The 25,423-nt window shown below is 36.0% G+C and overlaps 1 protein-coding gene across 1 annotated transcript in view; it reads right to left on the bottom strand.

Annotated features, from left to right (window-relative positions):
* Window positions 1-14,357: 14,357 nt before the first annotated feature.
* Window positions 14,358-25,423, bottom strand: part of LOC136799105 (uncharacterized) — a 25,157-nt gene continuing 14,091 nt past the window's right edge. The window contains exons 2-7 of the mRNA XM_067055791.1: window positions 21,801-22,021; window positions 21,354-21,505; window positions 20,031-20,327; window positions 17,483-19,630; window positions 16,210-16,637; window positions 14,358-14,872 (exon numbers count right to left, since the gene is read on the bottom strand). Coding sequence (XP_066911892.1) covers window positions 14,435-14,872; window positions 16,210-16,637; window positions 17,483-19,630; window positions 20,031-20,327; window positions 21,354-21,505; window positions 21,801-22,021 — 3,684 coding nt within the window. The 3' untranslated portion in view covers window positions 14,358-14,434. The remainder of the gene's footprint in view (window positions 14,873-16,209; window positions 16,638-17,482; window positions 19,631-20,030; window positions 20,328-21,353; window positions 21,506-21,800; window positions 22,022-25,423) is intronic.

Raw genomic sequence — 25,423 nt, 5'->3', positions numbered from 1 at the left:
GCACAAGAAGCAGACGAATCCGTTTTGATCCATGGTCCAAAGCCTTTTGTCGACCCGGTGATGTTCGAAAGTATAGACGAATCTACCATCGTGAAATCTGCCATTCGAACCAAAGGATCTAGCGGACCATCTGGTTTAGACTCTGATGCTTGGAGAAGGATGCTGGTTTCAAAGAACTTTGGCAAATTTGGTTCAGATCTGCAAAAAACGTTGGTGGTATTCGCAAAAAAACTTTGCAGAGAGAATATTGAAACAGACGGTACCTCGTCAAGTCTCGAAGCATACACATCTTGTCGTTTAATCCCTCTCGACAAGTCTCCAGGAGTAAGACCGATTGGTATTGGTGAAGTACTTCGTCGAATAGTGGGCAAAGCGGTCATTTCTGTCATCAAACCAAACATCCTCGAAAGCTCTGGTGATCTGCAGCTGTGTGCTGGACAGAAATCAGGATGTGAAGCAGCAGTACACGCCATGAGGGAGATCTTCGAAGAAGAAGAGACCGATGCTCTTCTTCTTGTTGACGCCAGGAATGCATTCAATTCAATCAATCGAAAGGTCCTTCTTCACAATATACCGTATCTTTGTCCCGTCTTGGCAACATATGTTTCGAACTGTTACAAAGTTCCTTCGCGCTTATTTGTACAGGGAGGACTAGAAATCTCATCAACTGAAGGAACCACGCAAGGCGACCCAATGTCAATGCCATCGTACGCCATTGGTATATTACCACTTATGGATGCTATCAACAACAACGAGTCGGTGCAGCAGGTAGCCTTTGCTGACGATTTGGGTGGTGCAGGTAAACTCGATCGCGTCCGAGATTGGTGGGAAAAAGTCGTTTCTCTTGGTCCATCCTTTGGCTACTACCCGGAGCCTTCGAAATCGTGGCTCATCGTCAAAGAAAGCAAGCTTGAGAAGGCCCGTGAAACTTTTGAAGGTACCGACATCAAACTGACAACCTCTGGACGAAAATACCTTGGTGGCTTCATTGGAAGAACAGAAGGAAAAGATGAATACGTGAACGGGCTTGTCCAACAGTGGTGCTCTCAGCTAAAAGTACTGTGTGATATTGCCAAGTCCGAACCGCAATCCGCCTACGTAGCTTTCATCGCTGGCTTCAAGCACAAACTCACATACCACATCCGAACAATCCCTGATATGCACCAATACCTTGCACCTTTCGACCTTATCCTCACCGATGGTCACCATTGCTCCGCCGATGAGCGCCTTTTACTATCACTCCCACCAAGAAAAGGCGGTCTTTCAATCCCTATCTTTACCACGTGGTCAATAACAGAATTCTCCAGCTCACAGAAAGTAACTTCCAACCTGTCCAGCCGAATAAAGCACCAAAACGCAAGCAACGTCGACATACCTGACGACGCTAAAGTCAAGAGAGAAATCACCAAGTCGAAGGAAGATCGAGAAAACGATACGTTGAATGTACTTAGGGAGAGGATGAGCGTTGAGCAGCGAAAAGCAAACGAACTCGCTTCTTGCAAAGGTGCTTCAAGCTGGTTGACGATCATACCGATTGAAAGTGAAGGCTTCTGTCTGAACAAAAGAGAATTTGTTGATGTCCTTTGCTTGAGGTACAGATGGACACCGAAATACCTTCCGATCAATTGTGCATGTGGCCTTCGATTCGATGTCGACCATGCCCTTTCGTGTCCGAAAGGAGGTTTCATCCACCAACGCCACGACGAGATGAGAAACCTCTTGGCCAACATCCTTTCACAAGTACACACTGACGTCTCCATCGAACCTCACCTACAATCTCTAACTGGAGAATCACTACCAAACAGCTCCAACAAAACAGATGAAGCCCGACTTGACGTGTCAGCCAGAAGTTTTTGGCAAAGGGGACAACTTGCATTCTTTGACGTAAGGATCACAAATCCGTTCGCAAAAAGTCACCTTAACCAGAAACTTCAAAGCACATTCCGATCGAACGAACAAGAGAAAAAGCGGAAGTACAACAACCGAATCATCACAGTCGAGCATGGTTCGTTCAGCCCGTTCGTTATGTCTCCGTACGGAGGACAAGGAAGAGAAACAGAAATGATCATCACGACCCTTGCAAAGAAGCTCTCAGACAAAAAAGACATTGAATTTGGTATCATGTTGAATTGGTTGAGAACTAAGCTCTCATATTGCTTGCTACGATCAGCTATCCTATGCTTACGTGGATCGAGAACTGTTAGGAAATTGAACATTGATATGAATGAGATTGAAATTCATGAATCTACTAGGAGAAATTTTTAGTCAACCTCTCTTATTATTCGTCGATTTTGAGATTATTTTTTCAGACTTTTGCATTCTCGTTAACCCCTTGTTTTGCGCCCGGCGTGACCGCAAGGTTATGCCACTATCCTTATGATGTGGATTTGTGATACTTGATTTGTTTGCCTCTTATTATTCGTTTTTAACTAAATTAGTCTTATAATATTTAGATTTATTCTAATGTATATCTCTTGGTCCAAATATTATATATTTCCTTTTTATTTTACAAAAAAAATTTCCAGACAGTTCAGCACTTCATTTTGTGCCGGTTTTCGTATAATACGTACAATGATTCTTTGTACGCTCAGTTTCTGGTGCTTTAATTCAGGCCGTAACTGAATTCAACCACGTAGTCCGCCGTCCCATCGAGTACGTAAATACCGATACAAAGATTTTCTAGCCGTGACAGGGCTCTATCTTCGTAGACCGCCGCTTAATCAAACAAGAGCCACGAAATGCGGATAAATATTTCTATATCATCATCTAAAGTCTGTCTCAAAATAATTTCCAGCTGAGACAAAAATGGCTGTAACCTTTGATAGAATTCGTATCAAGTTGCGATTTCGGGTTCGTTAAAAAGATATTTGTGAGTGGAATATTATCAAGTAAAAAATTTGGGGAAAAAAATGAAAATGAAAATGAAAAATGAAGAAGAAAAAAATCAACTTCTTATAGAAATGTGGTGTAATTACCATTTTCACAGGAGTGATTCTTCAATTTCAGATCATATCATCACTGTGAAAAGATTTTTCAAAAATATTCATAATAATAATTATAATAATGATATAATTCTGGCATTTCCAAAATTTACAATTGGCTCTTCACCTGAAAATTCTGTATATAATATATGTGCAATGTCTAGAAAAAAATAAGAAATTGAAAAATAACCTGGTAGTATACTGAAGAAAAATTGGGGCCGTATGCGGACAAGCAGATAGGGACGAAGCGGCGGGCTAGTATGATGAATGAAATGATTAGGATTGAGGGGTAAAATGTGAATAGTGGTAGAGCTAGACTAAAACCTAAACAAATCCGAGTATCTGAGTATGCTAGCTGAGGCCATCGCAATGTGTGCTATTATAAAAAATTTACGATATATTTAAAAAAAAAAACTAACATAATGTTATAAGCTAGTCTAGGCTAAGGTTCAAGTGGTATTGGTGGCTAGAGGTAAAGTAAGCGACAAAATAGATCTAAGAACTCGGCGAGATAGAATCACGACAGAGCGTAAGATAGAATGAGCAAAACTTGCATAGATTGCAACACCGAAGGCTGTGTAAAAGTGTACTGGACCTTGCAAAACACGACCAGTATTTTGACATAAATAAGTGCGCTATCAACTATCTAAATTAAATTAATCGAAAATAATTAAACATCAAATAGAAAAAAAACTTCATAGTCATAGAACTAGAAATATAATAAAGTCATATGCACTGAAGAAGATCTACAAACTAATTAAACCTAAGAACAGATGGGCTAAATCTAAGATCAGAATGGAGACTACGAGTAGCGATATTGGAAGAATTGAAGTCAAAATTAAATTTAAAACTAAAATGGTGCCTGAATCAAATCGAGAATTAGACTAAAACTAGGTCTAAGAAATAATATAACACAGAAAGCACCAGCTAGGAAATAGCGAGTAGCGATGCAGGGACTACAGTTTGTAGAAAGAGGTACTACTGCAAGCTCCTAGCTAGGGCTTTGTCGAAAAAATATTTTTTTGTTTCTTGACAAAAGGCTTTGTAGGTTTCTGAGTCACGATAGTTAACAGGTAGTTCATTAAAAATTTTAGAAGCTTCAGATTTAAAGGAACCACTAACATTACAAGTTTCACGCAATTTAGTTCCACCAATTACATCCGTTCGAGTCTTGGCTTGCACATATATCTCCATAGGGAGGAATTTGGGCCAGTCATTCATATTCACTGATTTCCACGCAAGTCTAGCCAAACTGTATTCGGTCCGTTCTTTGACAGGTAGCCATTTCATATCTATTACGTCAGACTTGCGAGAGTAGCTCTTCCGGACGAAGCTAGCTGTGGCATTTTGGACTCGTTGTAATTGGTTGAATAGATATTGTGGTGCGTTGTGAATTACGGTATTACCATAGTCTATTTTACTCAATACAAGAGATTCTGCCAACTGGTGTCGTACACGGTATGGTAAATATCGTTTGATGAGGGATAGACTCTTCAGCGTGCCATATGCTTTAGTGACGATTTTTTTGACATGTTCATTCCATGTTAGGTTTTCGGTGAAGATGATTCCTAATTGCTTGAATAGGGGAACACGCTCAATCACATTTTCGTTATTTGACTTGATTTCGAATTTAAAATTATGCCTCCTTGCCATTTGAGATGTGGCAAAGAGCATCGATTTAGTTTTTCTGGCGTTAAATATCAAGTTCGAATCCAGCGACCATTTCTCAATTACGCTAATATCAGAGTTCATTTCAGTGACACAATTTTCATTCAATCGAAAGATATCAAACAAAGTTTATTGCTGGTTGATCGACAAAAGGCTGTTTTTTTGTCGTTTTTTAATACTTTATAGGGTCAACCAGTATTTTGTTTTCAGAGTTATTTGGAATATGTAACCTCTGAGACGCACCGTTCAAATCCTCCAACAAATAATATGAAAGTAATGTATAAGGACATAAGGCAAGCTCTCCGTAAAGTTCGTTGCGTTTGACACTTTCAATTTCCAAGCAATCAAAATCATGCATGGTATGTTAGAATTACTTGCCAAAACTTAGCGACAAGATTGTCTGAGTTGATGAGAAAGTAGTAAACAACAAGTATATGTGCCAAGAAATAAACGTAAAAAGGAACAAGGGTAATTATAAAATTAATTTTTGCACGACCTGACAGTAATTTGCTTTTCGGTTTAATACACTTCCTTTTGAATGCTTGTCGTTAATAAAACCATCCAGTGACCATGAGTATTTAGATAGACTCTTAAAACCTCGAACTAGACTAGGGACAACTTCAACCTACCTCCAGATGAGGTTGGAATCTGGTCAAAAATCCTTTCGAATCACGGTTCTATTCCTGAGGATTAAAAGATTTATTTTCAATGTCTATTGGCACTGTTTAGGGTTACATACCCGCAAATTGATCTTAAGGTCAAATTTTGCACCACTCTTCGGATTGCACATTTGTTTAATTTCAAAGATAAAATACCTTTAAAGGTTTCGTGCTTGGATTGTGTATTGAATGCACTGCACAAATTGCAATTCCTTCTACGTGGGTAAGACCAAAAGACATGTCGTCACCAGATATAAAGAACATTGTAACCCCGACAAACCCTCCACCGTTACAACTCACATAATGACTGAAAATCATGATTTTTCCATAGATAATATGAAAGTTTTACATAATAGTAATTATCGGATCGATGAAGAGCTTTATATAAAAGAAACGCTGATCGTAAGGGAGCTCAAACCGGACTTGAATGAGCACGTCTCTTCATTCAAATCTCGATTTGTATTACAAATTTTGCACCAAAAGTTGTCAAAAGGAAATAATAAGTGCTTTTTCAAACATTGGGATGATATTATTTTCATAACCAAATCTCTTGCCCTCGAAAATTTAGTCAAGTAGAATAAGTAGATATAGTTTTTAGCACTACAAAGGATCTGAATGAAAGCAATTATTGAACCGATATATGGAAATGTCTGCTCTTCATCTCAAATTCTTTCCAAAATGATCCTTACAGGGTGTGAGGGTGTATGCAGAATGAACACGATTAAAGATCAAAGTCCATTCGCTTTAAACATGCACGAAACTTATTTTGCTTGCCATTTTGCGCGGTCAGGCGCGTGGCATTTAACTATCTTATTACCCCCTATACTCGATCCAATCCTTTTTTGACACATTTTTCTATTGTCTCTAGGTGCGAAAAAAGGACTGGGACAGTTTTAGTGGGATTAAGCGGATGAAAAATGCCCGCGCGGCAATTAACGACTACGGTCGAAAAGGTGTATGCTAATAAATCATATAACCGTTGAAAAGATAATTAAGAGCAGGGTGTGGCGTATGCAGCAAAGATGGAAAGTGTTTGAGACCGTTACATCGATTATATAAGAAGCGGGCAGGTTTTAAAAATAGAAATTTATTAAAGGATTGTCAAAATTTTCCTCCGGATAGAGCATAGATTAAGAAAATCGGCATTTCTTTCTTAATATGCGAGAGGTGCTGTAAAATTTATAGCTTGACAATAAATTAAAAACTAATTAACAAACAATTTTCATTAATAGCGTCATGTCTCCAACCTAATGAGCATCGGTAGACATTTTACTGTCATATTTTTCAAAAATTAATGACATATTAGCGAGCTATTTTGGTTTACTAACGACTTCAAAAGCGCATTTTAATAGAAATGTGCGAATTGTTAGAATATCTGGGTAACGGAAAAATTTAATTTCAAAAATATTTGAAAAGGAATATAACACATTTGCGCAAGCTTGTGGTTAACCAAGGAAATGGGACAAAGGAATAATACCTTCTAGAGAAATCAGAAAAACATAAAATGTAAAATAGCAAAACTCTATCATAGAGCCTTTGCTTAGCGGACACTAGAAGGATATTGAAATTACTGTCCGTTGATTATGATCACCCGTATTATGTAACTTGCGAATTGTGGATTATGTCCAAATCTAACATATAAGTTCTACTGTTTTTACTACTGCTCTTGCTATGAAATTATGATACAAAATCTTTTCCATGAGTTTGTTAAGCTACGAGAAGTTAAAATCTTAGAGTTAAATTTCGGTGAAATGTACAATTTTTTTTAAGGGAAATATTAACTCTTTCACATATATATTGCGTCGTTAAATATTTGGAATTTTTATGTTAAACCGAAAGCGGCACACTCTGTTTGATCCTTATTAGGATCAAGGTAGCTTCTCCATCCTGATTAAATTGAAAATTAATCAAATAACGAGGTATCAATTGGACGAAGACACAATGAAAATTAAAGTTTCATTTGAAAGGAAATCTAAATATCTATCAAAGAAGCCGCGATATGTACTTGCTACATGTTTTGAATATTTTTCCCATCAATGCAATAAACTTTTCTTCATGCCTTGAAAAGTGTGATGCTCTCTAATTCGATCTTCAAGGGGAATTGGATTTTCATCGAATTAGGGACTTATCGAATAGTAGAACGTCGAATTAGAGATCGTCAACTGTATATTATACTTAGAGGCCCCAATACGGAACAATAATGAGCGAATAAGGCAGTGCCGTAGCAACTGGGGGGGCAAGGGGGGGCTATGCCCCCCCCAATAATTTTTTCAAAAATGGTTATTTTGCAAAATGCAAAGTTTTTCTTTTTTAATTTGTCATAATTGTCACAATTGAGTGCATTTTCAAGCAATCTAGAGCTCAAATTTTCAAAATTTCCCCCCTCGGCCCTCGCGGTGTCACTAAACTTCAGCCCCCTCAATATGAAAATGCTTCCTACGGCACTGTAAGGTGTTATTGAATCATTTCGGTCATTATCGATACAAAAAGTAAAAGAAAAGGATTCGTACACATGATCTTTAATGGCATCCAAACCCTTGAAATTTGTTTATTTACACGTAGTGAAGTCAGAAAAGTTATTCTTCCATTCTGTAGTGTCGAGTATTGTAAATATCAAACGATAAATAATGATCGGGAGTTATTTTACCATTATCCAGGCAAAATTCCAAGCACTTTTCCCACTGGCCGTTTTTTGATCTAGAAATTGAGTTTCAGCCATGCCATTGCTATTATCTGAGACCCCCCCCTGACGGACTCCTAGTTAAGAGTTTATTAATGATATCAAGAATTAAAATGCAACAAAAATAAGTACTTTTCTTCGTAACATAAACAAAATTATCGTTTACTAGTAACTATAGTAGAATACACTTTAACCATGCCATAACCATAACCATATCCATATAGGGGCCGCGGCTCCACTTTGAAAGTGGTAGGTGTTAGGGTGATAGGGCCGTAGTTTAGTGTCCCTTAATTAGTGTCAAAGGAGGCGCCACGATGGTTGGCGTCGACGGGAGAAAATTTTTGAAAATTAGCCCTTCTAGACTGGTTAAAACAGGTCTTTGTTAAAGCTTACGGCCCCTGATTGAAAGAAATGCTTGGAGAAGAAAAGAAATGCTTCAAGAACAAAAGAAACAAAGCTTTATTTATTAAAGTAAGATTTCAAAATAAAAAAGGAGCAAACATTGTGGAATGTACTTTCGACTCGATATTATTCTAACAAATCTGGAGTTTTAAAAGTGAATATAAAGGAAAAATTGATCAGAAAATGGGACATATTTCTAGCGGCCTTCTTAGTAAATCAATAAAAGATAGAAAGAATGAGAGAAATTGAGCTTACCTTTGATTATAGAGTAAATAACTTTGACTATTGTTTACTAAAGTTTAATGTCTATATTTTTCCGACTTTTTATGACTCAAAAAATTTTTTTTCTTCAAATATTGAGTTTCAAAACTCAATTTAAAATTGAGTTTTCTGGCCGTATAACGGCCACAGAAAAGTGCTTTGAATTTTCACTGCATTATCGTAGCTCATTATTGACCCACCTAGTATAACTGAAAGCCCCACGCTGATGAAAAATCATGTATACTAACTAATGTTTATATTTTCATAATGGCATTTTTATCGAAGTTGGGTTGAGAAATATTGGTAGTACTTCAGCACATGTTGGCTGTAACTTTTGATACAGAAATTTTGCTTGCTTTTTAGTATATTTTCAAACATGAATATCTGAATCCATTGGTATGCAATTTAAAAGCATTTGAAGCAAATCAGTTCATAAGAACCTAAAGTCCTTCGGTGAAATCCCTCCGGGTCAATTTTTCCCTTCTATTTTAGGTATTTATCTGAAGATATCTGAAAATGCTATTGCTAATTTGGTGAAATGAAATCACTGATATTAAGTTAACTAAATTATCCAATATCAAACAAGAGCATTAAAGGGACATAACAGTACTTGCGAAATTTGTAAACAAACTGTATGCAGCAGATACAAAATCAAAACAAATATCACATGTCAAAATAAAAAATCAAACCAAATATGGCTAATTTTGATTGTTCAATTGTTTTACAAGTTTGTTTTGGACACGTGATTTTAATTGTTCTCTTTAATGACACGTGGCTCGCGCAATGTTTACATTTTACTACTTTAATGTCCCTTTAAAATCATGATTGACAGTTGTAGATAATTAGCTTCTCTGAATGTTGCCCAATAATCTCTGTTGTTTAGGCTCTTTAGTTGAGGTTTTCACGAAGGAGGTCCTAATTGAAGATTTTTAATAATAGTCTGTACTTGGTCACACGTCACAATGTTCCAAAATAAACAATTATCAAAATAGTCGTGTGAATATTACATAGTTGGCTCAAAGAGGATACAAGTATTTGATGGTATGTTGTAAAAAGTTTGAGATGATTGGCTACTTAGTTTTCTGATATAAATTTTTTAATAAAAAGATCCAAAATTTTTGAAGCTTTCAGATGTTCTTAACTTTTTCAGTTCTAGCCTAAAAATGTTCTTAACATGTTCTTATTTGAAACATTTTTGGAGTATTTTTGTCCATTTTCCTCAAAACCTTAAAAATGTTCTTAACTTGTTCTTATAAAAAACGTGTGTACTGATATACGTAAGGAACCCAAAAAAAATCCATTACTTACCTAACTGACGATTTCAATATAAGATATCATAGTGTGAATAGCTCCTCTGCATGAGCATATAGTAGTTTCAATTAAGGCCAGGGCAAACCAATCCAACATTTCATCCAACATGCCTTTTTTCTGATGTTGGATGAAATGTTGGACCGGTTTGCATCAATTCAATTTTTTGGAAAAAAATGAAAATTCAAAAAAAGAAGAAAAAATCGTGTTGGACGGTGTTGGATGAAGTTTGATCGCCATCAAACATTTCATCCAACATTTGCGGCGAGATCAAAGAAGCTCTCTCATTGAATTGTGTAATTTTTCGTGTTGGATTGGTTTGGTGGTACTTTTTTCTTTATTTTTTGAATTTTCATTTTTTTTCCAAGTCATGTCGGATGAAATGTTGGATCGGTTTGCCCCGGCCTTGATTTTTGCTTCATTCAACGCAAGTTTTTTGGAAAAACATGTTGGATGAAATGTTGGACTGGTTTGCCCTGGCCCTTACAGTCAAAATTCTCTAATTCAACGTTACACTAATAAGCATATCTAAGCTCAGATATGGAAAAAATCAAGCATGTGCTAGGCATTACCTTGAGCCTTCATTTGTTTGTTTTTTGGCTGGAATTTTACGGATTTTCGAAATTTCTCTAGAATTAAAAGCAAGCGTGAGCAAGTAATCCTCATAAGCGACGCTCTACCGGTCGATAAGGCTCCCTTGAAAATCGAATTAGAGAGCGTTCGAACTTATGATATTTATATGATATCTATAATCAATTTATTGTGTGAAACTGACAAAAGCAAGACGAGTTACGTAGGAGTTGAAGACTTATAAGTGAAAATATATTGGTCCATTTGCTATTTATAAAAGTCTGTCAGAAACAACTAATGATTTATTGCCATCCTGTATGGAACAAAAACGTGTGAATTTTTTTCGAAAAGTGGGTTCCTGAACAAACGTTGTGGGTTTCCTATTCAAATGTTTTGTTTGCATATTAACCAATCACTTTGAAGTACTTCTGTGTATTACAGAGATCTTTTCTACTTAAGATCTAGTTAAGAAGAATGCTATTTTGGCATCTTTTAATGAACAAGAGTGTCATTTCAACGCTATTAAATCAATTTGATTAATGAGCTATTTTGGTGGTTTTGACTTTTTTTTTCTAGTTACACTTATCAAGTGACGCCGCTTTTGGTTTTTTTGTTGTTTTTGTTTTTGTTTGGGAAGGAAGGCTTCGGGAGTGAATTCAAGTGAGAGATAAAGTGACATTCTCCAAAATCGTTTGCTTATAAGCTTTGGTACTACGTGAGAAACCTTAACTGGATAGTTGTAATGTTTGGTCTATAACGTAATGGTTGTAGCTGGTTTTGTTTATAACGGACTAAACGATATTGTTCATTCAGAGTCTGGGTCACTTGCCTGTTATAAATGTTCCTTGGTTAGTCGAGACTTTGATATTGGTAAAATTATGAACTTTATGAAATCCACAGTGGTTAAATTCATTTTCCTGGCTTGCACGTTAGATTTGTTTTCCTTAACATTTGGTGAAAAATTCGATCGCATCGACATGCGCGGGAAGTCTTCAGGAGGTCGACCGAGATTTCCGATGTCTTTAAAAGAGACCTTTAAAAAGGCTACAGGGTCTATCGGCAGACCACCCTTAAAGGATTCTGAAAGGTTGAACAATAAGAAGAGGCCAGTTCTACCAATCAGCGGCGGCCACACTGTTTACAAACTCAACATAACTCAAAACCAAAACTGTCAAGTCATCAAATTTAAAGAGACCATAAAACATCCGGGGTGTAAGGATAGAGTGATAACAAATCGTGGATGTTATGGTTTTTGTAACTCATTCATGCATGTCGGTCGTGATGAAGGATTAGATTTAAAATTTATACAAACTTGCGTAAACGATCGTGTAAAATACAGACCAGTTCGTTTGACATGTCCAGGACGTAAACGAGGCTATAAACTGAAAAGTGTACTTATTGTGAAAAGTTGTAAATGCCGTGCGTCTGTACCCATGCGGCGGAGAAGCATACAAACACCAATGTCCAATAAAACACCAAGAGGCAATCTAAAAGTCAGATGAAGGTTAGCGAGCAAAGGAGGTTAAAAGAGAATAGAAACATTTGATCATTGACGAGGCCGTATAGAATCCTATCACCAAATAAGAGAAACACTGAGGACGATAAAGTAATCAGACCGATAATCAATGAAAAATTCGTCGCTAAAAATGAGGGAATTTTTAGCCGACGAATTTTCTTACCGATCATTTTTATTGGTAAGATATCAACAATACTACGTAGATCATCGTGAGTGTTTTTTAATACCGAACGCTCGAGCAATCTAATTTCGTCAACATTCAAATAATATTTAATGAACGTCATTGTCATGTACATGCCAGTTACACCCGAGACACAATTTTTGACATTTGAACATTCTACACAAGATCACAACCTTCCAACACAAATGCGAAAAATAAGGGTCTAGATTTCGATAAAATTCTACCTGGAAGAGTAAGGGAAGGCCTTTGTTTAAAGCGATTCCATCAAAGGCGATTCTCATCCGACTTTAAGCAAAAAACGGAAAAACGAAACTCTAGCACCCTGGAGTGAAACGAGATACGAAGTAATGAAAGAGACGTTGCGTGATTTCAATCAAGATAAACAACAAATATTTTTCTCCGTAAGATGTGAGCTGTAAAAATACACATATCAACCTTTAACAGCGCGGTCGGTTTTTTTAGGGGACAGGTAATGAATTTGAAAGGGAGATTTGATCTCGCACATTGGACTGTAAATATTTCCGCCACTGCTTACTCAACCCCGGACTAACCACCCTTTTCAGATTTGTCCCGCCTCCTAAGCTATTCCTTTTTTAGTGATATTGTGTAGACGTCGCTGTAAACTATTTTAGCATTTGAATAGTTCTATTTAATTGACCTTATTTTATTATCTAATGCAAGGGTATCTTCCATTTTTTTGCGAGAGCGCTCCTACACTTGTGTTTTCGATACCGTCGTCGAAAAGAATTTTTCTTGCTTTTTCATTACCAGTCTCCTGACCACGCTGCTGTGAGTTGATATGTGAATTGTCTCAGAATAAACATAATTAATTTTAACTTTATAACAGAAAGTTTTATATAATACCGTATTTATCAAATTGTACATACAAATTATCCTTGGAAAATAATGTAAGATATGAATATAATAAGAATTGAGATTTATCTTTGTCTTTTTAATAATACCTTTAGAGAGCAAGTTTTGGCGAATAACACACATTTTTAGCAAAAAATGTGGTCTTTTTATGTCTGAAAAATGATGTTTGAGAGAACCTTTTTTGGTGGGGTAAAATCTAGGCTAGGACCAAATTTTCCCCAAAATTAGATCTCACTAAAATTAGTTCTTTTCAGATATTCGTGAGTCCTTGTTTGTATTGTGAGCGGAATAAGCAAAGGAAAACTTTATTAATGTGACGTCTTGAAAAATAACGGAATTTAACCAATATAGATTTGTCGCCATTCCGACATAACTTCGACATAACGTTTTTTTTAACAATGCAGGAACTGTGAAAATCTCACAAACTGCGTCAAATTCAAATATTCTTGAAATTATGTAGCTTAGTAACGTAACAAAATTCATAAAGTTTCTCTTTTTGATTTATATCAATAGTTCACTTGTCAAACGAATAAAACCACATCGTTTTCCTTCCCAAGTTGTTTTTGTTTAACTTTTGCTATGCGGTTGATGCCCTCCTATCAATTTTTATATGCTTATGCTTTTTTTCTTTCTCTCTTGTTTTCAAATTTTCTTATTCCGGTCGTTAAGAAAGTTCCACCAGAAAGAAGCTGACAGGGTGGCTACCCAACTGATATCACAACGTCGTGTCAACGTTCATCTAACGTTCATAACGTCCACATAACGTTAGATGAATGTTGAAACAACGTCGTATACAGTCTAGCAAATCGATTCAATGAACTTTGTTAGTGTTATCAAAATGACTGATAAAAAGACAAAAATATAAATTAAATGTGTAAAAATCATAAAATTGATCAATTATCACTAATTTTATATACAATACCATATAGCCCGTAAGATAGAGAACTTTTTTTTCGCTTGTATGTTTTTCATTGGTACAGTAAATTCACTTTTCTCATTGAATCGTTTACACATTTTTTATAAGAACCAGTAAATGGTTTAGGCTGTGCTGTTCTTATTTTTTTTGGAAATTTTCAAGCTCGTTAAATGTTCTAACGATGTTCTTTAGCTAGAGACATAAAATGGGTTTAAACGAGTTTAAAATCTGTTAAAATCAGTTCTTTCTAAGTAATTTCTGAAATCTGTGGGGCTTAGGATTATTCTTAATTTGTTCTTAAGATTTAGTGAATTTTCAGCTTCGTTTTTTATAAAGATTTTTTATGTAATAATTCGTTCAATAATTCAAAAAACGTCAAAATTAAACGGATTTCCATCGCAATCAATTTGACGGAGCTCTCAATAAACCATTTTAAGTAAATAAACCACAAAAAGCAAGAATACCATTATAAATGGATCAAACCTGTTGCTTATCGCAGTATTCCGATTGGCTAAAGATTGAGGGGTTGGATCGATCGGATTTTCTGATTTGATAGTTTGATTGGCTGGAGCATTTGTAGTGGAAGATTGGTTGGCTGGAGCATTTGTAGTGGAAGATTGGTTGGCGATGACTGTTGGAAGACAGCCATACACATCTGTTCCTTGTTCCATACCAGGTGGGCACATCTCACAAAAATATCCACCCATTCTAGGTATACCAGATGGACACGGTTTACAAGGACTTTGTCCAGCAGCTTTGACTCTCTCTTTAACATCATAGTAATGGCCAGCTGGACAACAGTTTTTTTGGAAAATAAAACCTGCTGAAGAACCATAGCTCATCCATTCATGGTTAACCTAAATAAAAATGATGAAAAGATGAACGAGATGAAAGTTGACTGGCTTAGATAATCAATATTTACCACTGGTGAATTCAAATAAACTCTAGTAGTTCCCGTCGACGTATGTTTTCGTCTGTAAAGTACCAACACGAGCCAAGGTGACTTGAATGTAGCTAAATTTACATTCTCTCTGTAAAAGAGTAACCAGACAACTGGCCGAACGAAAATTTAGCAAAACATCACCAATTGTATACCTTAATGCTCTTAATTTTTGTGCGCCCTTAATTTTCACGCACTACCACTGCGCGGAAATTAAAGGGTGCGCGAAAAAGGCCTATTTTCGCGCATTAGGCCGCGCGAAGATTAAAAGGTGCGCGAATTAGCAAATAAGGAATTTTGAGTCACTTATGGCTTTTCTAAGGATCGCACCCCTCTTCTCTTTGCTCCCGCCCCTCACCAAAAATAAGAGTATAGAAAGAAGAAAATAGGTTTTGGAAGAAGCAATATAGCTTGTGTCTCTCAATTAATCATGATTTTTGATTTTTGATAAAAATATATTATTCATAGTACAGCGGAGCCTCTAATTAGCAGACACCATTGGGGAAACAGATTAGCAGTGTCCGCTAATTAGATTGTCCGCCTTTTGGAGACTTTTTTATGAGGACTTGACTAGAAAACGGCCAGAAAAAAATACTTTAATCGTATAAATTTTAGCGAGACTAATTTTAGCGTATCTTAGCGAGCCAGGAAAATCTTGATTTTTTTTGGATTTATTTTAGCGAATCACGATTTCAAGAAATTTCGCGTGGATAAATTTTAGCGAATACTCGTATTACATTATTGATTGAATTCGTTTTCTAGTATTTCTCTGCACTGAAACCTTTCCTATTGATAAAAATGTATCAAGGCAATAAAACCAAAAATTTCGCGTGGATAAATTTTAGCGATCTGGCGATTCGGCGTGTTTTAGCGAGATTTATTTTAGCGAAAATAGGGAAGACTCGCTAAAACGCTAAAATTAGTCTCGCTAAAATTTTTACAATTAATATGTAAAATATGTAAAGAGAAACAAATTTTAGGATGCGCGAAAATTGATAATAATAGACGTGCGCGAAAATTAAAGGGTGCGCGAAAGGTCGTTTTTAAGGGGTGCGCGAAAATTAAAGGCGCGAAAATTAAAGGGCTCGAAAATAAAAGGCGCGCGAAAATTAAGGGCATTAAGGTATGTATATCACTCGTCCAGACTTCAAGGTTGTGGCACTTGACAATCTTGAGATATTAAGCCCCCCTAAGATGCTTCCCCTAGTAAAAGAAATACGAAGATGCTCGAAGGGTAATAAATCAATAAATCACCTGTTTCGGTCTGGAACAAATCTGTATTTTTGCATTGAGAAAGAATGGGGTCGAAGAGAAAATTCTCGGTAATTCATATTTGCTTCGCATTGAGATCCTCCATGTTGAATTTGTAGTCGGATAATAAGGCCCTGGTAAATTTCCTTTTTGTGAAATGCATACAGAATAGCTTTGATCGTTGGGGCAGTCACGATATGGTGCATGTATCTCACCGTTGCATGGCAACTGATGATCATAATTATCATAATATTTCAGATTATAGACCATTGGCTGATCAAATGTGTATGTTTTTCCATTGAGTTTGTTTTTCACCAGTTCGATCTTTGACTCCACAAGATAGCGAGTCTTTCCGTCTGGATGTTGTGGAGGGTAAAAAATCTCGAATTGTTTAAGGTAAAATGGACCTTGATCGCCTTTTTGAATCCAACCTTGAAAAAAAAAGAATAACATTGTTTTTGGATGACAAAATTAAACTCTCGTACCGAATATGCGTCCTTGCATAGGAACACCCAAATATTTTAAAACCTTTGGATGTTTTCAATTTTTTTAGTTTTTAGCCTAAACATGTTCTTATTTTCACCATTTTATTGGCATTTTTGTCTTTGAGTGTTTTACAGACCGCAAAGCCTTTACTTGCTCTTCATATTTTGGTCATCAAAAAGTCTTGTTCTTATATATTTTGTTCTTATAAAAGAAAAATACGTATATTAACTTTGCGAAGAATGTTTGAATGTTTTCTTTGGACTAATTTCTTTTTAGGTCTATCTATTAGCCTCCTATTCAAATACTGATTGAGTTCTTTTTCGTGGACCATCGACTTGAATCTCCCACCTTCCTTTTTTATGTTGGGCTAAGAATAAGAATTGCAAAGAACAAAAAGGGTCAATTGCGTTTCTAGCGATATTATCGATAATAATGGTATGGGCTTACAGAAATAAGTAATGATATTGAAATCCCGGAGGGGGGGGGCAGTCTGGCAAATTGACCGACGGGTATGTACGGCAGTTAAGGGTAAGTTTTTCAAAATATCAGAAATGCACTGTAAGGATGGACTTTTGATAAATGCAATATATGTTTTTACCCGAAAATCTTGATTTGTTTGCCCTAAAAGAGTTTAAAATTTGAAAAAATGCCCTGTAAGGTTATGAATTTCACCGATTTTTTTCTGCACTGTAAGGGTGCGATTCTTAAAACCAATTCTTTCGCCACACATACCGTCAGTTATGGTAAACCTACTGCCCCCCCCCCCAGGATTGAAATACGTTTTACTAACCATTCTCAACCATCCATTCTTGACCAGGAATGTCAAAAGAGATATCACCAGAAGTTTTCCAAGTCTTGTCATCGGTTCTTCCAAACAACTCCTCGGAGTCAACGACACCAGGGACCAAATCGAGGGATTGAGTGTTATTGACAGGTATCAAGACATCCCGGTTGATTGGATTAAAGCATTCATCCTGATGAATATAACTTATAAGTAAAGTCAAGTCACCATTTTCAGGATTATTTCTCATGTTGATACAAAAGTCCTGTTCTTCGCCAAAGTTTAAATAAGTGATCATGTTGCAAGCTTCTTCAATTAGCTTTCTTTTCTGTGCTTGGATGACAGCTATCAGCAACATTTGATTAAGTTTGACTTCTAAATCAGAGTTTAGGTTGCTCTCTAACGTTATTGATAAGCGTGCAGCACTAGATTCTTCCAATTTCAATTGTGCAAGCTCAACAAGGATCTGTGATAATGTTTTTCCATTGTCGCTTGTCGATTCCATAATTTTGATGATTGAACCGATAGTCTTCTTCGTCTCAGCACACAATCCCTCGCTTGCTTCGTCTTGGATGGCCTCTGATCTCGAGCTAGAACCTATGATGACGTCACAAAGTCCTCCTACAATATCGTTAAGAGTCATTCCAAATTCATTGATATCAATCGAACCAATAATAATACCAATAGCGCCAAACTTCTCCAAAAATCTTTTGGCTAACTCTTCGTTGAATTTTCCTTTACTGGATTTGATTTCAGCTAAGAAGTTATGTGCTTCTGAAAGTTGTTGCTGTTTGGCAGTCCGACTCTTTTTAAATTTGTAGGTGATATCTGTGAGTTTTTCATACTCATTCATAAGATATTTTATTCTCTTTCCTTTCGCGTTACGTTGCGAGTCTTTACTCAACAATGATTTTAAATTGACACCTAATTGAATTACATCTTTAAAAAAGGCTCCAGGTTGAGCGAATGCACTACCGCAACTTAATCCGAATGAAACTGATGCAAGTACATAATCTAAAGTAGCTTCTGCAAGTTCTTGTCGTTGAACTCTATCTGCATAAACTTTCAAGCGTTTTGTTTGAGTCTTAAAGGTGTCCAATTTACTCTCAAAAAGCATTTCAAGTTGTTTCTTCCAAGGTAATAAACGTTTGGTGATTTTTGCTTTTATGGCATTTACTTTGAAGGAGCTCATTCTTTGGAGATGCTGGCTGAGCTGCAACTGAAATTCGGTCGTTCTTGTCCCTAAAGCGCTTATCTGGGTGTGTAAGCTTGAAAACCGCTCATCCAAGAGTTTTTCGCTTAGCTCTCTCTTGATATCATGATTTGTCCTTATAAAAATGATCGATTCATCCTTCCTTGGTTTTAAAATGTTTTCCAAATTTCGAAGGGCGGAGAAGGTGGAACAGTATGCTTTAATTCCTTCTCCTGTGGGGTTGCCAGTGCACTCCCATTGCCCATACTCTAAGATTAATTTTTCCTTTGCTTTTTTCACAGAGTTATACTTATTTTGAAGATCGTTTGTTTTGGTATCCACCATTTCAATGATTTGAATAAGTTCTTTGAAGTTTGGTAAACAGTCAATATGAATCTGGTAGAATGGTTTGGTAGGACATTTGGTCAGCAATTGAAAGTCACATTTTCTCAAATCAGACTCGTCACCTTTGCATCTAATATTACTTATCGAACACTTTGTTGTATTGGTCTTAACTAGCTGGTACTTGTTTTTTATCCCAACTTTATAATTGGTATTGTGCTCCTGCCGACAAAAAACATTTGTCTCTTTTAAGGTCCATTTATAGTTGCTATCAGTCGCTATAACAACCGTTCCCATGGCTTTAAGTGGACAGTGGATACAAGGTTGTTTAAAAGTTTCCTTCAAACATATAACACCAGAACTACATAACGAACGGGTTTGATAATACTCTCTTTGATAATACACGCATCGAGACAGCCGTTTATTCGGGTCATTACATTTAACTATTAGAAATAGCTCATAACTATATCTACGCTCTTTTCTGTAAGGGGCACCAATATAAGACGAATCTTTTATTGTATTACAAATAACTTGAGCTGTATCCCTTTCCGGGTACGCATAACAGATAGGCATTCCGGAAATATAAGTAGTAGCGCCATATACACTCCCATCAATACCTCGCCCTACAAAGAAATGAGATGAACAGACAAATGAATTATTATACCTAGATAAAAGAATTGGAGAGCGTAGTATCGTATTTCAAGACAAAAAGAAAATCGATGTTTTAGCTTTACCCGTAAAGGACAGCTGCTTAAATGCTTCTAAAATTACTTAAATGACAAACAAAAACATTTGACTTATTTCCTCGGGTATTTCCTACATAAATTGCGCTGCCAACGTGGTTGTATACAAAAGCTGGTTTGGAAGTAAAATTAATCGTCGAAATTCGAGAAATGTAAAACATGAAAACAAAGAAAGTGCTAAGTTCAATTCATCATTCTAAATGCGGCACAAATTTTAAGGCTTCACTTTTTCTGCTTGAGAAAGGTTGAAGATTCTTCTTGGAAATTAATGGTCACAAACCTTGATTCTTCAGCGTTATTTCATTTTCATTCAAACATATAACCCCATAAAGATTATAATGATATGATGAGTCTAAACTGTATTTGCAATCTTTGATATCTTTTTCGTTGCCATAACACTGAAGCGTCATTAGTGATTGACGGTAGGAATTACTGGGAAGACGATATTGTTTCAGAAAGCGACCGGCACTGGAACAACCAAGACTTTTAGATATAACAGCAGAAGACTTTGTATCCAGCCAAGTGGTATAAATATCCGATCCATCAACGCTGATGAAAAGCTCGCCTTTCATACCACCTTAAATTGAAAATAAAAAAAATCGTTTTGAAGAATGGAATAACATACCCCTGTGTCACAAGCCCTATACACCCCCTTCTCAGAGACCCAGTAGGGTTTTTTTTTAGCCAGCGGGGGTTAGAATCACGGACTGAAACTCGATGGGGGTTGATATTCCAATATTTCTTATGGCTGGGGATTTAAATTCCATTGTTTTTCAAGTCAGAAATTTCTGTGGGGATGGGAAAAATAGCATAAATTTCTGTAGTGAGGATTGATTTATTTGATTATTTTCAGTGTGGAAAAAATTGGAATAATATTTTTCACTGGGAATGATATTTCGGCCAATTTTTCCAGTGGGAAGGGTTCCCAGTGGGTCTGTGAGAAGGGGGTGCTACTATAAAACTTGACCAAAATTTTGTCTCCGGTGGGAAAATACCTTACCATTTCAGCTCAACTGAGAAATTCACTTTGATTTTATCCCAAATGGAAATTCCAAATGATGTTTTTTAAGCTGTACAAAGTTGTCAACAACGTTGTTTCAACGTCCATATAATGAAAAAGAACGTGTGTCCGCTGCATAACGATAGATATATTTTTATCTCCGATAGAAATTTTTTATTCCGACTGTGGTTAAAAGTTCCATCGGAGCACTAAGGCATGGCTTACATCCAGACTTCAGTCTTTTCGAGAGATTAAAGTATTCGACTATTCAATTCCATTCCAAGAGAAATGTTTTGTCTAAGCAAAAAAGACTAAATTCTTCTTCGTACTTCTAGGCAAAATAGGTGTACCCTTTTTCATAACTCAAAAGTCCTTCAAAGGGATAAAATTCGTAGGTTTGTCAAGGGTCCCAAAATCGCTAAAATGGCAAATTTCTCTTTCAAAGGAGCACGATTTTTTACCAAATTTTGGGAAAGACCAAGCAAAATTTTTCTCATATGGTTGATTTTTGGCTCGGATACATCTGTCACCTTACAAACCTGGTACCCCCGGCTTTCCAATAAAAATGATGACGATATAAAGTAATTAGGTAATTTTGCGTACCTGTAAGCGATGCAGTTGGATTGGTATTGGTCTTGAACGTGCACTCCTGTTCATCCTCTCCATTAGCGCAATCAATTTTAAAATCACACCTCCGTGATGTTTCAATTGGTGTTGCGTCATCACAATAAAAATGTTTGCAGTTAGGTTTTTCCCTAGAATATATTATTGAGATTACTACAAATATTGGTATCCGTCTAGACGATGACAGCGTCCGTCAGGGAATAATAATGATAATAATAATATGTTGATTGAAGTATCGTATCATGAATTATGAGAAATATCATTCCACCCTTAACCAATCAGATTGCTAATTTTTTTCATTATTGGCGCGATAAAGTGAAATACTTTTTTTGACAACAAGAAATTTAAAATTAAAACTAATGAAAAATTGTGTCATTGATTATGTAAAAAAAGCATCAAAAAGCCAGGGTAAATGAGAAAAATTACCTTAACCAATGAATGATATATGGCTGTGGCTTTGCGAATCCATTATCCTCATGGCGTTCTTCCATTTCTTCTAGATTGCAACTCTCATTGCAACATTCTTCTTCTAAATGTATGTATGTACTTTTTCTTACTCGCTTGCTGCTGCTGCTTCGTAACGTTAGAAATTCATGAGCTTTAGTGCGAGAAATCACAATATTCTGCTCATCACGTTGACTGTGAAGCTAAAATGATGAAAGTAAAACAGCGAACGGCCTTCAAAATGTAGGTTTTGATTCGAATGAGAATTCTAAACTCATCATCTTAACTTGGCTTAGAATGATTGAAATAAGATTAAAATTCTCTGATAATTGAATAGATTTTTGAGATTAAATATTGAGTAAACAAAATTTCTCAGCTTTTTTCGGGACACACTGTTTAAAAAAATTGATAAAAAAATGAAAGAAGAAACTTCTTAACTGGTGCTAGTAACTTCATTTTTTAATCAAAGGTACTTTGAAGCCTCCTGATTTCAGTTATGAAGTTATTTTTCTCATAAAGTTCTTAGAATTTAGATCAACCGGTACAGCCTCTAGAAAATAGCTCTCTGGAGTCGAAAAACCCTGTTTTTGTGGTTTTTCACTTCTACTATAATCGTCATTTTCATATAAAGAATTTTCTATCAAAGCATATTTTTGCTTCACTGCAAATTTTTTTGCCACCGGAGGAAGCCTATAGCTTCTGAGGATGGCATTCATAGCTTCACGCATAAGGAAGTTGGGCAAACATCTCATAATTTTGCTGCGTTTTTCAGTATTTTAGTTCCGCTTAACGGTAGCATTCTTATCTTACGGTCTCTCTATTTGTTTTATCATCATCAAAAAGACTTTTCATCTGATTACTCATTTTGAAATGTCAGTTTGTCTTTTTCTTATCCCTGGAGAGTTAAATGAATCTAAGGAAAGTGCCTTTTCTGGGAAATTCCCTTTTTATACCACAAGTAGTTATTAAGCGCTCTTCATAGGTTAAAAATATTACTCTACTCCAAGTATTCAAACAGTTATTGTTGCTAAACGTGTACATTAGCGAGGTTAAGCAAGAAGCTATCTATTATTACGTACGGAATCTATTACGTGAGTTTTTAGACTGGATCCGAGGCGTTTTAGCCTGATTCCTGAAGCTTCACGGCATAGAGAAAAAAGAGGTTAAGCAAAAAGGCGATCTATTACGTATGACGTAATGTTTATTTTTCCGTATCTCACTTTCGGCCCAAACTTCTAAAATTGTCTTCTTCTTTTTTTGCTTTTCCAGTTTTCTTGTTAGTGGCTTGGTCCCCTTACTTTCAATTTTAATCTACTTAGTTTTTTCTCAAGACAAATATTTTTCAGAAAAATTAAATCTAGACAAGCATATAGTCAGAGTATTCTATTACTTTTACTATTATTCAACATTTTAGTAAACAAAAATATGTCTACGACTTATCATTTCAATAATATAATATCATGACTTAACATTTGCAAAAAAATATATAATTTCATAACTTAATTCCTAGTTTACATAGGTACCAATCAAAAATTACTGCTTTATTTATAAACAAAAAAATAATCTGTAAGATCCTAGTGTACAGCTATGTCATCCTTATTTAGCTGAATTTCTATGAATGCTTCACCATTACCAATAAAAACACTCTTATGAAATAGTGTTCAAACCCAGTCTTGTGTTTCATATCTGGCAGGTGTTCCTTCTTCTGCTTCTTTGATACTTACTTTTTGATACTTTTTGAAGGCTTCTTTGTTCGTCTCAACAATCATCCAATTTGAGAAATCCGATGATGGACCATGACTTTGATGCTATTTGAATCAGCTCTCCTAAGAGGAAAGTAATTCGGCAGCAGTGGCTCGTCCGTAGGAATAGAAATGTCCAATTGATGTTTAAATTAGTTTTTGGAGCATTTTTTGAGGTAGGATGGATTGGGAGGGCATTTAGCATAGCTGTCACTCTCCCTCATTGAGCAGGAGACTCCGATGTCAACGTTTCTCCTCGTGAAGAAATCCTGCCAATCTCCCGCATTTTGGGATTTTTTTCCCGCATCTCCCGCTTTCCAAAATTTTTCTGATTTTGGGAAACCAACGCGAATGTCTGGATTTTGAAAGATCGAACGAAAATTCCCAAATTTCCGCGAAAAAATTTCCAATAAATCGGATTTACGAGAAAATTCCCGATTTTCCGATTTCCGATTTTGAAAAATCGGATTATCAGGATTTTTCCGACTTGGATCTATCCGCATTTTTGTGAGGCGGAAGTTACAGTATGAAATAGCCTGGGATTTTCTGACGAGATTCTCATATGTTTTTTGCCTTATGTTCACCTCTTTTAGATAACATTTTCTACCCAGTCTCTGGTTATCGTACTAAATGCACCTTGTGTCAGCATAGTTAAAATTGGTACAAGGTTCAGGATGCTCCAGGGTAGATAATCCGTATCTTTTCTGCCCGCTCCAGGCTTATAGCTGTATAGTTTAAGTTTTTGAGCTTCTCCCAATTGAGTGTTGAGGTAGGATTCCATTCGGAAGTTTTTGAATGAGTCCGTTGTTGGATCGATACTTTTTGATGTGACACACTGGAGCAATAGTCATGTGTGGAGTACCAGTGCTTCAAGAGTTAGCATTACTTGACAATCTCTTGTTTTGAACGTTCGATGGATCCAAGCAATGATACTTTTGACTTTCTCGATCTGGTTTGTGATGTGTTTGCTGTATGTCATGTTAACATTAACTTTGCATTCCAAGGTACCAATATCACCTTTTTAGGAAGGAAGGTGTCTCTTAGAATCAAACCAAACTTTCTTGACTGCTTGAACGTTATAATGTAGAAGAAGTTGAAGAATGACCAGTCAGTTAAAAAATTTTCAGCAAAGGATTGAGAACTCAAAGCAGTAGCAATTGTCCAGAAGATAGAGCTTTATATAACTTTGGGGAACAGTTTGAAGTCCAGCGGTTGTGTGTGACATCAAGTTTTTAGCAGGCTGATAGGCTGGATTTGTACGTACAAATATATAGTTGATGATGAAGAGCAGAAATTGGATCTCGTTGCTTAGTTGTAGCATTTGAAATTGGAAAAATAAATAAAGATTTCTTCTGTTATGCTTTGGCAGGTGGAGGGGTAAATTTCTTTGAGCTTGTCAGAGCAGTCTTTTTCTCGTGTTTGTAGCTTTGCTAGCTTTGACATATTATAACTTTGGCTTCTTCGCACTTGATGGTGGCACCACAGAAACACTGAAAAACATGAAAAAGAAATATGGTTACATGCTGTTCATTGTAATGGTTACTTTGGATGTATTTTGGACTTTCATATAAAAAGCAAGATAAAAAAGAGAAGAAAAACAAAAGAACCAGAAAGACACTTCTGTTATTGTTTTGGTTTGATAAAAAAGTTAGCAAAGATTATTTTATTACACTTACATCTTGACCTTCTTTTGTGCAATAAATCCTTTCACTTTGTTTGTATGAATCATATTTTCCACAGATGAGATTCAAAGAATTCTTCTGTTTTTAGTTTTCTCAGCTCAAACTTGTCAGAAATCAAAAAAAAATTACCAAAGTTTCTTTTCTGTCTACATTTTTTTCGGGTGATTTTTGATCCTAAACG

The sequence above is a fragment of the Clytia hemisphaerica genome, unplaced genomic scaffold (genome assembly GCF_902728285.1).
Source record: "Clytia hemisphaerica strain Z4C2 unplaced genomic scaffold, Clytia hemisphaerica genome assembly, whole genome shotgun sequence".
NCBI lineage: Eukaryota > Metazoa > Cnidaria > Hydrozoa > Leptothecata > Clytiidae > Clytia > Clytia hemisphaerica.
The sequence above is the reverse complement of the archived record's forward strand: the minus strand, read 5'-3'. Positions and strand labels throughout refer to the sequence as shown.